Below are 14,948 nucleotides of genomic sequence, written 5' to 3'. Positions count from 1 at the left end.
ATTACAGAGACTGAAATATCTGTAGGGACAGGGCGTTTATATAGACCTTATTCTTGATATCCTTATTGCCTTACTCCTAGCGATCATTTTGATCATTATTGAGCGAAATGATCGCTTCTGCCAATCGGCGTTCCCTTGGTCGTTAGTCATTGGTCGGCGCGCTCATTTTGCTCAATACTGAGCGAAATGATCGCTCCTACCAATCAGCGTTCTCCTGAATCTACTCACGTGTTACTTCGTAACAGTTATATTAGGTTATATTAGCTAATATTAGTACTACTTTAATCAGATAAGTAATAGGATAGTGCTAATTATATATTATAGGGGTAACCCTATAACAGTACCCCCCTCCTAGCCAGTAAAACCTCTAGAGAGGGGCCTAGGGAGGGAGTTCCAGGAGTTTAAGCTTAGGTATTTAGGTCCAGATTATCAGATATTCCGGTTTAGGTGTTCGGGCCCGGTTATTCAAATTTAGGTACTTAGGTTTAGTTACTTAGGTTTAGGTATTTAAGCTTAGTTATTCAGATTTAGGCGCTCAGGTTCAGTTATTTAGGTTTAGGTATTTAGGCTTGGTTATTCAGGTTCAGGTTAAGCTATTATAATCTTAGAGCTTATATTATAATTATTTAATATAGAATATATTTTACACTTTATATTTAGCAAGAGCTACTATTTTAAGTAGAGCATCTTTAGGTTCCTAGATATTATTATCTGGATTATTATATCCATACTATTTAACTAGGAACTGTAGTCGGCAGCGGCAGATTCATGTATCCAGGATCTATTTAACCAGGTATTCATCTTCTCCATTAATCTTAATTAGGGGTAATGGCTCCTACTGCTAACTAGGTAGTAGTTTATAGCTAGTTAATAGTATCAGGTTTAATATATTAACTATAAGTTATATATATACTAAGTTAGGTAGCTTTAATTTATATATATAGGGTGACACTTTTTTTTTAATCTTATACAGGCCCGCATTCTTCCAGTCCAGTTTCTTAGTTAGGTGGTAGCTACATATATTCTTCAAGTTTAGCTAAACCTAATCGCCTACCTGGTAGTTAGGTCCTATTTACCTATTATGATTAGCCTTTTTAGCATAGATAGTCTGGGCCCAGGCCATTTCGTTATATAGGTGTTAGTTTAGTTTATATATCTGGCTTATAAAGTGGTTAATATTGCTAACTATTAGAGACTATAGGCTATTAGAGGGTGGCTCAAAACCTATTTATAGGTGCTAGCCAGTGTTTACTAGGAATGGTATTATTCCTATTATTTTATTTCAGCTGTTATTAATAGCAAATTCTACTATAGGCAGCTAGTCATCCTAATTATTTTATATATAATCTATAAAGCTTCAGAGGTACTGCTCCATTTCCCCATTTATATATTTAGTTTGGCTGTCTATTTCAGGATGATAGGCAGTTGATAGGCGGGTGTTGATACAGAGGTGTTTACATAGGTATCTCTAAAAAGCAATATAAATATGCTTCCCTAATCTAATACAATTATGTCTAGTAAGCTATAGAGTTTCCATATATAATAGAGGAATAGTTGGGCGACTGCAGGCGCTAAGATCTCAGAATATCTAATAAAGTATTACTATTTAGACAGGTAATCTACTACTATTATAATATTTGTGTTGCTATTAGATATAGGTAGTTCAACTATAAAGTTAACTGAAATGTTATGCTAGTGCTATTTAGGTATAGGCAGGGGCTTTAGTATGCTGGTATAGGTAGTCCTCTAGGCTTTTACTTGTAAGCAGATATAACAGGAGGCTATAAAATATCTTACTGATTCATATATCTTTAGCCAATAATAATAGCGCGATAAAAGTTCCAGAGTCTAGAAGTAACTAGGGTGGCCCCTAACAGGAGAGTCATATATATATTAGAGTAGTTTAATCTTTAGTTTATTATTATCAGGGACTACTATTCAGCCTCTATAATATAGGCGGTTATTAATAACCTTATATTTAGCCAGAATAATTAGTTTTAATTTATACTCGCCCTCACTAAGTTAATAATAGATCTTAGTAATAAATTTATTATTAGTATACTTCTCCTTAATAATCTATTTAATTAACCAGTCTATCTTTATCAGCCTAAAGTTGAAGATTTCTAGTTATAGTAGTATTTACTAATGAAAACAGCAGGCCTCCTCTTAAGTAGGCTGGTCCTAAGAGTATTATATTAGGGTGTCAGGCTTTTGGCCCTAGGCGCCTGGTCAGTATATAATTCTGAAGTTAAAGTATAATAGGTACTTTAACTATTAAACTTATTTATAGCTAAGCTATTTTATAGTGCAGAAGTATTACAGGTTCTTATAGTTATTTAGTACCTTTATAGGATATACTACTTCTTCTAGTTTAGGTTACTACTATTTAAAATATTAAATAATAGCTAGTAACTCCTTATTATAAATTTTATAGTTATATTTAGCTGGGCTTAGTCTTTTCAAGAAGTAAGTAATAGGATAAAGGACTCCTTCACTATCCTCTTATAATAGTACCCCTCCTAAGTAGTAGTTAGAGGAGTCTGCCTCTATTATATAGGGTAGCAAGGGGTTAAAGTATCATAAGATAGGTGCTATAATAAAGGCTGTCTTTAAATAGTTAAAGGCCTTCTAATAGGCAGTTATTTAGAGGAAGGGGATATCCTTTTAAGTAAGCTAGATAAGTAGAACAGCTAGTATTAAGAAATTATTAATAAAATAGCAGTAAAAGTTTATGAAGCCTAAAAACCTATAAATATCTTTAATATTCTGGGGGGCTTCCTAGTCCAGGATAGCAGAGACTTTCTTAGGATCTATTTTAATACTATTTATAGTTAGGATCAGGCCCAGGTATTTTACCTTCTATTAATAGAACTCACATTTATTAATATTAAGCTGGAGGCCTATAATCTCTAGTACCTTTAGCACCAGTTATACATGTTCCTTGTATTCCTTTAAACTATTACTATATATAAGGATATTATTAATATATACAGTATAAAAGGTATCTAGAAATAGGTATAGGATATTATTTATATAGTATTAGAATATATTAGGAATATTAGCTAAATTAAAAAATATTATTAAATACTTAAATAGGCTTTTATGAGTGCGGAAAGCCATTAAATACTTATAACCAGGTGCGATTCAGATTCAGTTAAAAGCTGAAATAATATTTAATTTTATAAAATATTTAGCTTTACTAAGATAGTTTAATATTTCTTAAATTAAAGGGATTAGATAGTAGTTTTTAATTATAATTTTATTAAGTTTTCAGTAGTTAACATAGAAGCAAAGGCCACCTCCTGGCTTCCTTATAAAGATTATTAGGGAAGATATAAGTGATAAACTAGATTAGATAAATCCTTTAGTGAGGTTTTTAGTTAGATACTTATATAGGGCCAGTAGTTCATGGTAGGATATTATATATAATAATCTATAGGTAGGTTTTACCTTAGGAATCAGCTTAATCCAATAATCATATAGGTAGTATTCTGGGAGTTTATCTGCTTTTTTATATAAGAATAATTCTAGGGAGTCCCAGTAGTTATATAGCAGTTTCATCTTCAGGTTAGTATATTTCTTATCTATAAAGGCCTTTTTAATATTAGTTAATAAGACTGCAAAAATTTCAGTATTATGCCTTCTTATAAGTTAGATAAAGGGGACTACTTTAATTATATAGATATCTATCATAGTATTAGAAGATAGATTCCCTTCCAAGTCTAGGTTATCTATAGGAAAGGGCTTATCTAGGGAGTTAGGAGCTTAGGCTATAAGCCATATTATCTATAGTTTATACTGCTAATCATATTATTATAGTAATATATTAGGGTGGTTTAGCAAAGCCCTCACTAGGGCCTTTTCAGGGGCAGTTAGGAGACTATCAGGTTTAGGTAATTCTAGTTATTATTTAACCATAAAGTGGTTACAGCATACCAGGGCTATAAACCATAACTTATTATATTTATAATCCATCTATATACAGTACTCATAGTTCCAGGGCTAGCCGAGAATAAAGTTATATTTACCTAAAATTATTAAGTAGAAAGTAATCACTTTATAATAATTATCAATAGTTATCTAGAGAGTTACTAAGTGGGTGACCCTTATAGAGACAGTTCAGGATCCATTAAAAGTATTTAAGTTAATATATCATTCTAATCTCATTTATCTTAGGCCATATCTATGCACGAAGTCACTACTTATAAACCCCTTTCTTATAATATCTAAATCTATTATTCTATAGGCGGTTACTAGCGTGGCGCCCTACCTTAGTCTGGCTAAGATAGTAATTCAGTATTTCCAGTTATTTAAAAGGCTTAGTTTAGTAAGGTTAACAAATAGCGATATAAGGTATGGTCCTAAAACATAACTTAATTCTAGGACCGTCCTTTTAATCAGTCAGACCCTCTAGATAAGATAGAGCTGGATTAGGAGTTATAGGCATAGCGGGGGTTATTATAATAGGTAAGGGAATAGGTATATAAGGAAATAATATTAATACTTTTAGAGTATTTAGGACTTTTAAGGTGGCTTAGGATAGGTATCTTGCAGCTAGGTAAGATATATTTATTAGAACTATACTTATAGTATAGCCCTTTTCTGCAGCAGTGCTCTTATTCAGCCGAGCCTACTAAAATATAGCCTAAAATATCCATATCTATTGTGTTAGGGTATTGGTAGGGCTGAATTAGTTATTTAAAGGCTGAGTAAGAATTATTATTAATAAAATATAATTACTTATTAATCCTAACTACTAGGTTTATATAATCTATTAGATATTTTAATTTAGGTTAAGTAATTATCAGGCGCTATAATTCAGGGCTAATAGCACCCTTTAGAAGCATATATTAAGCTCCTTCAGCAGCTCCTGCTTTACTTACCAAAGTCCTGAATTCAGTGAAAAATTTCCAAAAGGGGCGGCTCCCTTAATAGAGATTATGAAGCTTTAGTTCAGTATTAACTTATTTATTTAGGTCCCTATATTATTAGTTAAGCTAGATAATTAGTAATTATAGGGTTAGAAAATTATAGCTAAGGTAGCCTAGTATAACTACTGGTTCCTCTAAAATATAAGATTATATATAGGTTAGCTTAGCTAATTTACTAGGATAATAGTTAGAGTTATCTAAGAGTTTATTTATTAGAGTAGCCTTTTATTCCGCTAGCTGACTGTATCTACCTATAAACTTAGTAATATCTGGAAGTCTCTCTAATAATTATATTTAAGTAACTAGGGGTTCCTTCTATAGAGTAAGCCCAGAGCTATTTATAGACTTAGTAGGTATATCTATTTATTATTAGTTATTAGTATTAAGAGTAGTAAAAGCGATTTTAGGGGGGGAGCCAGGAGCTGACTTAAGGGTGGCTATCTCTTTACTTAGAGTGAGTACCACCTGATTCTATTATGCAAGAGCTTCTTATAGAGTGTAAATTTATATAGTTATCTATTCCTATATAGTATAGATAATTGCCTCTAGTTCCATCATTATAGCTAGTAAGGATAGTTAATATAATATAGTATTATAGAACTACTAGAAGTAATCTACTTAAGTTATTATATAAGGTAAACTAATAAGGCTATTAACTATTTATTTAGTTATACTATACTAAAGTATTATATAATAATTAAGATATTATATAAAAAAGGGAAGGCCTAAAAATAATTCTTATTAAGAATATAAAGGGGGCCTTATCATATCTTTCCTAATTAGGATTTAGGTGTGCGCGCGGTGAAATCGAATTAGGAAGTCAGTTTAGTTTAGGAGTCCAGTTGGCTAATATTAGGTAATATTAGGTTATGTTAGGTTATGTTAGCTGATGTCAGTACTGCTTTAATCAGACAGGCAACAGGATGGTGCCAATCACGTGTCATAGGGGTGACCCCATGACATTAGGAACCTTATAGGAATCTTAACTATCTTCTTAAGCTATAATATTTTTATAAAGCAAATCTATCTTATATAAAGCTACCTAGATTATTAATTTTTTAAGCTACTAGAAAGAGATTAAATTATTATTTAGCTTTTAAAGTTTATTATTTATCAGGCTACTATTACAGGCTCTTTCTTCTTCTTCTTCTTATTTAAGTTCTTTTATAAGATAGATTACCTTTTCTTTAGCTCTTTTCTTAGTGAAATTAAGAAGTACTTAATTATAGGATAAATAACTCTATATTTAAGATAAATAATATTATAGTTCAGCTATCTTAGTGCTAACCTTCTCTAAATACTTTAAGTCCTTACTTATTATAAATTTAGTCTTTTCTCTAGTCTTATTTAAAGATTCCTAGAATAGACCTATATAGGAAATCCCTTTATAAGTATAATTTATATATCTAGTTCCTTTTAAGGAAGATATAATAATATAAGTAATATAATTTCTAAAGTAGTTAAAATAAGCCTAAATTATAGGATTACCTAGGTTTTTAATTTCTAAAAATAGGTGTTTATGATGGGAAGAAGGAAAGGATACTATCTTTAAAGAAAAGAAAAGTAGAACCTTATTAATCTTTTAAGTACTAAAGTTTTGGATAAGCTTACTAAGGAGGGGAATAATATTATAAAGTAATAAGTTATATAATAAAAGTTAATCAGTTTAATTATAGGATAATTAGAATAATTAACTTATATTAGCCAGGAAGTGTTATTGGCTCTATAAGAACTTATAAATAAGATATATAGGAGTAATCATCTTGATCACAGAATAATCAGAGTAATTATTTATTTCTCATATCTATAAAAGAAGGAGGAATTCTCTTGATTAAAGGCTATGATTTAATTATCTAGTTTACTTAGTAATTAGTTTAAATATTTTTTTATACTCTTAAAGCTTATACTATTCTAAGTTATAAATATACCTATCTTATTATATTCCTTTTATAATAAGCTCTGGTTATACATTGTTCCTTTGCTCTAGGAAGCTAAACCCTTCCGAAGTGGCTTACATTAGTGAAGCTAGTCGGTACTGGGAAAGTATTCCTAACATATAGCTATACTTAGGCCATAGGTTATATACTTTAAGGGGAAGTAATATTTAAGCTATATATAATATCCACCTTAGTTTTACTCCTTAATCATCAGTTTTAATACTAATCCATACTTATTGCTCCCCATCCTGATATCATGCTTACATTCACCCCTTACATGGGGTCTAGACCCTATGCTGAACTTATTAACCTATCATATATCCATATTTTACGGATTTTCCAGCAGAGGGGCAAGAGGACATGTCGAGTTAGTTTTGAATATGAGAAGATGAATTGAATATCCAGTATCAAAAAGTAATTTCCGGGGTTCAAATCAGCTGGTCTAGAATCGGAGAATGATTCCCGCAACCACTATATTATAAGATTGAGGCTTGTCAAATAATCAGGTACTATAAGTTTCTATCTAATCAATCAAAATGTCTGCTAAACCATATTTGAAAATTTCATTGTTTATTAAAAAACTCCCACAGATCAGCGCAGAACAGTTTAGGGCACACTGGAAAGGTCAACATGTCGATATTGCAAAGGCAAACAAAACCTTTATGAAAAATGTACGGAAGTACAATCAAGTAGGTTGCATGTTTTGATTAAAGATCAAAATTGATTTTTCTTAGGTCCATATTCTCCCAGAGCTGAAAGAGTTAGCGAGGGCGTTTGGTCAGCCAACTATAGACGCCGACGGTGTTGCTGAGGTTTGGGTTGATAACCTGGATGCGTGGAAGGAGATCGCATCAGATGAGGAATTCATAACCAAAATCCTACGTAAGTATCTAGCTTTATATTTAAACCCACAACTAATATGTCAATAGCTGATGAGAAACTATTCTTACAACATCCAATCGCAATAATGCTTAGCCAAGACCATCTCGTCATTTCAGAGAAAGACTGAAAACTAGAGTTGTTTCGAGTCAATGGTCGTAAGCTGAGAGAATGCTTTCAAGTATTAACAAAATTCGACATTGTGCATTAAATGGAGAATACCTATCAAAGTAGTTTTTAGTAAGCGACTTGAGCTCGGGATGGGTCGCAATCCATTCTTTATTTTCCTCAATGCCTTTCATAATCATTGAAGCTGTATCACTTGCAGGAATCCGTCGGGCTTCTCTCTTTGGCATGGGATATGCTAATGGCTCACCGTAATCCTTAGGTCGGCTTCTAGGTTTGAACATGAGTACATGCGCTCTTGAACCTTTGATGGAATCATGCCTTTCTGATTTCATGATCTCTGTCATTGTGCCGGCTACAATCACATTGCTGACACCAACATTATATTCTGCAGCTTCGGGTCGCAAAGCCGCCCCCAAGGCCATCACTGCACTCTTAGCTGATGTGTAAGGCCCATGCAATGTGAACCAGTTTGGAACCATCCCTGCTTGCGAGCCCACAAGCACTATATGACCGGATTGTTTTGCAATTAGATCACTGGAGATCATTTGTTAATCGAGCCTGCTGGGCGGAATGGAAATGTAGCTTACGGGTAGAATAATTGAATGCAGTAAGCAGTCCCGTACAGGACAACGTCGTAGACCCAAGCCCAGTCTTGCTCGTGATGCTGATCGTAAGGGCCACTTGTGGTCACTCCAGCATTACAGACTAGCAAGTCTGCAGACCCGAAAGCTTTTTTCACTGTTTCGTATAAATTCACGACAGAATCTCGTTTCGAGACGTCAGTGTTTACCGTGAGAACATCTTTTGCTCCTGCTCTCTTGATTTCTTCAGCCGCAGCTTGCAGTTTTTCGTTGTTCGTGGAAGCAATAACGACTTTCATTCCCTTCTGTGCAAGCTGGATCGCGAGTGCTTTGCCAATACCACTGCCTCCACCAGTAATTACAGCAACTTTACCTGCAAGATTCTTCATCCTGTCAAATCAAAAATATATTCACAACTCAGAACGATGTCAATAGTTTTGTTTGCTAGGCACCTCTGTAGGATATCAACTGGCATAATCGAGTCTTGGGACATAGGTGATAAATACGTCTCGTTTGAAGCAGCATAGAGTCTTGTATTTCCGGGATGCTATCCTAGCTAGTGAAGCACAGTGACTGGAGGATTCATTTACCGTGCAAGGTGCGTTCTGGGTTGACGTCTTCCCCCGCATACCGGTTTTTGTTAAGGAGAATCTTACCCGACGTACATCAGGAGCCGAATTCGGTAACTTTTAAGCACACATTGCAATAGTAGCAAAGGATGATTGTCTAAACTATTCAAATTACAATTCGCCATTAAGCATCGATAAAACATTTTATACACACTCCGAAGCGTCTCATAGCCTTTTCTATCAAGCAGTATGGCTCATAACGAACATATCAAGGGCCCCGGATTACTTTACGTCACTTCTAAAATTTCAAGGACAGACATTATGGACTATGATACGTATATGAAATGGTATGACGAGGATCATATTGCCGAGATTATCGAAACCAGTGGTATCAAAAGCGCATATCGATACATCGACATCGACAAGAATGCATCGAAACCATACCTCGCATTCTATCCAATGGAGGAGCTCGGCTTTACTCTCGGAGCCGAGTTCAGAAACATTCGAGTCAAAAGTGACTTGCTTCCTGGCACAGGCATATGCTATGACCTCGCAGATATTGACGTGAGATATGTTGGATTGCTTGGACAACGTGGAACAAGAAGCGGGGTTGCAAAATACCTCCTTAGCACTGCGATGGAGCCAAGTCAAAATATTGCGGATGCAGCAGCTGAGAAATGGCTTGACAACGTGAGTTTCTTTAATTTGTTAATTTTTCTTTAATTTTATTTTATTTTATTCTTATTTTTTGGGTGTTTGAAATATTTTGCTCACATTATGACAGACTCAGGTGTTGGCGTCCAAGATTCCCGGATATTGTCGGACCACATATTATCGTTTGCTATATGCCAGGACGAATGCTCAATCACGAGCACTGAAAGGTCTGCCAACCATTGATGAGCCCACCCCCGAACCACCAACATGGCAAGCCATTCATGAGTTCAGCGAACCAATAGATGCTTCTGTTTTTGATAACATCAAAAATGAAGAGGAGTCCAGGGCTATTCTGGCAGATGCCAAGCAGGTAGAGCTGAGGATATTTGAACTTAGGAAAGCACATGGAGCTAAAAAGTTCTTTGACTGAGAATATCTCATTAGTATTATAATAAAAACTATTCTTCAAAGCTTAATTTTGTCTTAACTACAGCTTTCAACCTTAAATTAGCCGCTCGCTCCATCGTCTTCCACAGTTTATAAGTTAAACGACTAAATTTGTTTACTAGACGTGAAATATTTATGATAATAATTATTTAATTATTATTTAAGTTCTTGGGCTACTACAATCAATGCCGTATTCTAATCTAAAATCGGGTGAATAGAGGAATACCCCCTTTCTCGGACATGTACTTCAGCGCTTGCGAACTATTTAAAAAATTTATTCAGCTTCCATAATATTAAAACCTTTCTAATTATACAAAATCATCCTGTTGCCATCATCGGAACTTCGAATCCGCTCATTTAAGCCTATTCCAAAATAAGAACTAGAAAGAAGTTCCTGCAGCTCTGCTCTCACGGATATCTAACATCCCTCAGGATAATCAATTATACGAGAAGCCGAATCCAGACGATTTGCCACGTCGACACAGGCTACAATAGTAGACAAGAACACAACGCTACCTGATATAACTATAAGTCTTTGGGGTTTTGCGAATGCACATTATCCCCGTTTTATATCATTCTTGTGCACTTGCTTCGCTCATAGGACATAGGCGTGTGAAGGGTCTTAAGTCATAGTAATTATGTCATCAGTTGAATCTTTGAACCTTTTCAATGTCAATGGAATGGTGTTTGTTGTTTCCGGCGGCGGAACTGGTAAGTCAGATGCAACAGTTGAGTATATTAAAATTATTAATATCCTTCAGGCATTGGAGAAATGATGGCCAGATCATTAGATGCTAATGGTGCCGCGAAGGTTTTCATAATTGGTCGAAGAGCTGAAAAGCTCCATGAGGTTGCATCGCTGGCCATCAACAAAAATATCATACCCATTCAGGGGGACATATCTTCCAAAGAATCCCTATCAAGCTGTGTCGCAAAAATAAAAACTGAAACGGAATTTGTGAATTGTGTGATAGCAAATCACGGCGCACAAGGACCAACGCTGAATGAGCTGCCCAAAGATCGAACGCCATCGCTTGATGAAATGTATCGACACTTATGGAAACCATCTATGGAGGACTTTAATCAGGCATTTGAAGTCAATACAACTGGCGCTTTCTATATGATGGTCGCATTTCTGCCATTGCTCGATGCAGGAAATAAGCATAGGCTGTCACCGACTCTTGAAACAGGAGTGAAGAGCCAATTTATTATCACCGGCTCGATTAGTGGATTCAGTCGGCGTCCTGGGATGGGATTTGCATATTCTGCATCAAAAGCTGGAGCAATTGTGAGTGTCTATATTCTCATCACGTGCCTTAACTAACAAGAATCAGTTGATGATGAAGCAGATCTCAACGATGATGGTGCCCTACGAAATTCGATGTAATGTTTTCAATCCTGGAATATACCCCTCTGATATGAGCAATGTTTGTGAATTTGATTCATTCTGAATAAATGACGCTAATTCGAGACCAAGGCGTTCTTAGCAGGGAAAGACTGCTCGACGTTCGGTTCGATATCATCGTCTATTGTTCCTTTGACGCGTATAGGTACCATTGAGGTAATGCCGAAGCTCTAAAGTAAAGTATGAATACTGATCAACAAAAGGATGTTGCTGGCTCTATTCTTTTCCTTTGTAGCAGGGCTGGAGCATATATCAATGGAATGTGTCTAAACAGCGATGGTGGAAGACTCGGCGTTGTTCCTGCAACGTATTAACTTCTGATATCGAGTAAAATTTCTAAAGACGTCTATTCGCCATCAACTTCTCAAAGCTGCATGAACAAATCTCTATTACATTAGCCCACAACAGAGAGCGTGCATTCCTTCTCACCATCCTTGATTGACGCAGAAACAATGGTTTCACTGATTTTCTTCCCACCTGCCTCTATAACCTTGCCGCATAGATTCTCTGGGTCTGAATCGGTAATAGCATCGTGAAATACCCCTCTTCTGGTGTAGTTGAATGAGCTTTGCTCGCTCATGGGTAGATCAATGAATTCGAAAAGCTCAAAAATGACTCCATTGCCTTAATTGAGAATTGAGACCTTGAAGCTTTGTGGCCGTCCGTCATATATGCGGAAGACTGGGGCACCAAGGTTCTCCAACCATATCGCCATGTGATTAACTCGATTTATGACTACTATGATAATTGTGTATAGAACTTGAGATTCTCTTTTCAATGTCAATATTTTCCTTAAGGTAGATGAAAAATCCCCACATCTATGTCCAAATATTTCAATGGATATCAATTCCGGGCCTTCATCCATTATTGTATGGAAGGGAAGGCACATTACCAAACTTATGCGGACAGGGCTAGACACACGCGTGGGCCTTTGTGAGGAGAATCAAGCTTTTACAAAATTTAATTAAACCTTTTCAGTTTGTTAGAATGTGAAGTATGAGAATTTGTGGCACTGTAGATAGTATATCACACCCTCGTATAATGATTTCCGGATGCGCTGTTTGCAAACACGGAGCTTCGGCTTGCCACCCGGTACATGCATTTCCGGTAGCTGCGATTTCCTTCCTAAAACGAGTCTCAGCCATTAAGCATATTAGTAATGGTTTTGCTTAAAAGCTCATAAGCGATTTGCAGAGCCAAGTTGCATTGCCATCGCGCTTCGGAAGAAATCACAGCTTGACGCCATGGCCCCAAATTTCGACCTCAGGGATCGTGTAGTTGTCATTACCGGTGGTTCTGGAGGCATTGGCTTCGCGACAGCTCAACTCCTCCTCTCACAAGGTGCAAAAGTCTCAATAGCAGATGTTTCAGATGCTGCACTAAGAAAAGCTGTTGCCATGCTTGAAGGCGAGCAGCATCCAGGTCAACTCTATTCCCAAGTCGTAGATGTGAGGAAACCCGATGAAGTCAACGATTGGATCAAGAAAACAGTGAAAAAATTTGGAAAGCTTGATGGCGCATGCAACCTTGCTGGTGTCATTCCAAAAGGGATCAACAAGGACACGATTGAAACTATGCCGGACGACGAGTGGCACTTTGTGATTGATGTAAATCTACATGGAGGTAACTTAGCATCTTTTTTCCAGCAAGAATATAGAGCGATGGACTGATCGTATCAAGTCATGCACTGCATGAGGGCCCAAATTCAAAATATGAACAACGAGGGTTCAATCGTCAATGCAAGCTCAATAGCTGGAATAATGGGATTCCCAAAAAATGCGGCTTACACGGCCTCGAAACACGGTAAGGCCAACCCATCATGGAACACTCGAGTTCCGTTTTCAAGCTGATGGCTGACACAGCTGTCATTGGTCTCTCTCGATCTGCCGCAAAAGAGGTTGGTGATCGTTTTATTAGGGTAAATTGTATATCGCCGTGAGTAAGTTCGGCTCAATCATCTTGCATATACTTACCCTTGCAGTGGAATAATTGATACTCCAATGCACCAAGCATCTAATAAGTCGAGAGGTGGCGATCCTTCACAACTAAGATGGCAAATTGCACGCAAAGGAAAGGCAGAAGAAGTTGCTGCCCTTATCAATTGGCTATTATCACCGTATTCTAAATATATAACTGGATCAATCCAAACCATTGATGGTGGCTGGACTTCCTAGTTTATACTAAGTATCCTATTTGAGCTTATTATCATAGTGAATATATTGGTCTAAATTCTCATATTAAATATTTCGACTGTTATTATGTTTTGCTTTAATTTCTGCTTTTCTCTTCATGATAGTTAAAGTGTTGTTAGGAATACTTTCCCAATACCAACTAGCTTCACTAATGTGAATCACTTCGGAAGGGATGAGCTTCCTAGAGCAAGGGAACAATGTATAACTAAGTCTTATTATAGAAGGAAGTATAACTAGAGCTTATTATGGAAGGAATATAATAAGATAGTTATATTTATAACTTAGAATAGTCTAAGCTTTAAGAGTATAGAAATATATTCAAATTAACTACTAGATAAACTAGATAGTTAAATTACAGAGAGCCGTAGCGAAGGCAAGACAAGATATATTTATAGATATATGAAATCTAGCGCTTATTCTAATTATGAATAATTAAACTGATCGCAGACTGCATTCCTGATTCGTCCAATCTACCCAGGCGAATCACAACCTTTCACTTATGTAAACCGATCACCTTGATCATGAATGATTAACATGATCGTTTTCCTTTCATGTGATTCCCATGTTACTTCGTAACAATACTAATATGGACGCATTAAGCAGAAGAACTGACTATAATAAGGGAATAGAGATTAAACATACTCTTATAGTAAGAAGGAGACTCTATAATATATTAAGTGGTATTTCTAATTAAAATTAATATACCTGAGATTCAGAGGATTTAAGCTGAATAATTAAAAAAGGACTTTATTAAATAATATATGGACTACGATGATAAACTACAGGTCTATATATATAAAGGGAAAATTATATTACCTCTAAATCTTAAGAAGGAATAGACACTTAAATATTATAAACTATCCTTATAAGGATATACTAAAGTAGAAGAAGTTTTAGAAAGATTATAATAAAATTATTACTTTCCTAGGATATAATAAAAAATCTTTACTTAGATTAGGACCTATTATTTATATAAGAAAGCTAAATATAAATAATATAAACCTTATAGATTACTCTAACTAAACTAAGTACTAGAAAAATCCTGGTAAGAAGTATTAATAGACTTTATTAGACCCTTACTACCTTCTAAAGATAAAAATAATATAGAATATAAAAATATTATAGTTACTATTAATTAGTTAACTAAGTATATAATATTTATCCTGATTCCTTAATAATTTACTATTTCTTACTTAGCGAAAGTCTTTTTAAAAGAAATAGGGA

General features: G+C 35.2%; 5 protein-coding genes across 5 annotated transcripts; 4 read left to right on the top strand and 1 right to left on the bottom strand.

Moving 5' to 3' along the window:
• Positions 1–7,404: 7,404 nt before the first annotated feature.
• Positions 7,405–7,877, top strand: PV09_09687 (uncharacterized protein; the record flags this gene model as incomplete). The annotated part of the gene is made up of 3 exons (XM_016363796.1): positions 7,405–7,557; positions 7,603–7,750; positions 7,798–7,877. 3 exons carry the CDS (start codon positions 7,405–7,407, stop codon positions 7,875–7,877), a joined length of 381 nt encoding a protein of 126 aa, XP_016208380.1.
• On the bottom strand, positions 7,769–8,846 carry PV09_09686 (uncharacterized protein; the record flags this gene model as incomplete). The annotated part of the gene is made up of 4 exons (XM_016363795.1): positions 7,769–7,921; positions 7,970–8,143; positions 8,195–8,410; positions 8,464–8,846. The coding sequence occupies 4 exons, from the start codon at positions 8,844–8,846 to the stop codon at positions 7,897–7,899; spliced, it is 798 nt and encodes a 265-aa protein (XP_016208379.1). The 3' UTR covers positions 7,769–7,896.
• A 429-nt stretch (positions 8,847–9,275) lies between these two features.
• On the top strand, positions 9,276–10,110 carry PV09_09685 (uncharacterized protein; the record flags this gene model as incomplete). Its single annotated transcript, XM_016363794.1, has 2 exons — positions 9,276–9,716; positions 9,811–10,110. The coding sequence occupies 2 exons, from the start codon at positions 9,276–9,278 to the stop codon at positions 10,108–10,110; spliced, it is 741 nt and encodes a 246-aa protein (XP_016208378.1).
• Positions 10,111–10,718: 608 nt separating this feature from the next.
• PV09_09684 (uncharacterized protein) lies at positions 10,719–11,887 on the top strand. Its single transcript, XM_016363793.1, has 5 exons — positions 10,719–10,838; positions 10,889–11,415; positions 11,462–11,554; positions 11,605–11,688; positions 11,736–11,887. The coding sequence occupies exons 1-5, from the start codon at positions 10,766–10,768 to the stop codon at positions 11,844–11,846; spliced, it is 888 nt and encodes a 295-aa protein (XP_016208377.1). The 5' UTR covers positions 10,719–10,765; the 3' UTR covers positions 11,847–11,887.
• A 783-nt stretch (positions 11,888–12,670) lies between these two features.
• Positions 12,671–13,755, top strand: PV09_09683 (uncharacterized protein). The gene is made up of 4 exons (XM_016363792.1): positions 12,671–13,155; positions 13,213–13,335; positions 13,395–13,467; positions 13,514–13,755. The coding sequence occupies exons 1-4, from the start codon at positions 12,777–12,779 to the stop codon at positions 13,704–13,706; spliced, it is 768 nt and encodes a 255-aa protein (XP_016208376.1). The 5' UTR covers positions 12,671–12,776; the 3' UTR covers positions 13,707–13,755.
• The last annotated feature ends 1,193 nt before the right edge of the window (positions 13,756–14,948 follow it).

Source organism: Verruconis gallopava (genome assembly GCF_000836295.1).
Source record: "Verruconis gallopava strain CBS 43764 unplaced genomic scaffold supercont1.123, whole genome shotgun sequence".
Lineage (NCBI taxonomy): Eukaryota > Fungi > Ascomycota > Dothideomycetes > Venturiales > Sympoventuriaceae > Verruconis > Verruconis gallopava.
Note: the sequence above shows the minus strand (reverse complement) of the source record. Positions and strands in the feature narration are given on the sequence as shown.

What these genes read in the sequence shown, in the direction of transcription:
- PV09_09684 (XM_016363793.1), top strand. Translation starts at nt 10,766, where the DNA reads ATGTCATCAGTTGAATCTTTGAACCTTTTCAATGTCAATGGAATGGTG. An exon ending in CATCAAAAGCTGGAGCAATT is followed by an intron (nt 11,416 to 11,461) that starts GTGAGTGTCTAT and finishes AACAAGAATCAG; the next exon opens with TTGATGATGAAGCAGATCTC. An exon ending in ACCCCTCTGATATGAGCAAT is followed by an intron (nt 11,555 to 11,604) that starts GTTTGTGAATTT and finishes TTCGAGACCAAG; the next exon opens with GCGTTCTTAGCAGGGAAAGA.
- PV09_09683 (XM_016363792.1), top strand. Translation starts at nt 12,777, where the DNA reads ATGGCCCCAAATTTCGACCTCAGGGATCGTGTAGTTGTCATTACCGGT. An exon ending in TGATGTAAATCTACATGGAG is followed by an intron (nt 13,156 to 13,212) that starts GTAACTTAGCAT and finishes GATCGTATCAAG; the next exon opens with TCATGCACTGCATGAGGGCC. An exon ending in TTACACGGCCTCGAAACACG is followed by an intron (nt 13,336 to 13,394) that starts GTAAGGCCAACC and finishes TGGCTGACACAG; the next exon opens with CTGTCATTGGTCTCTCTCGA.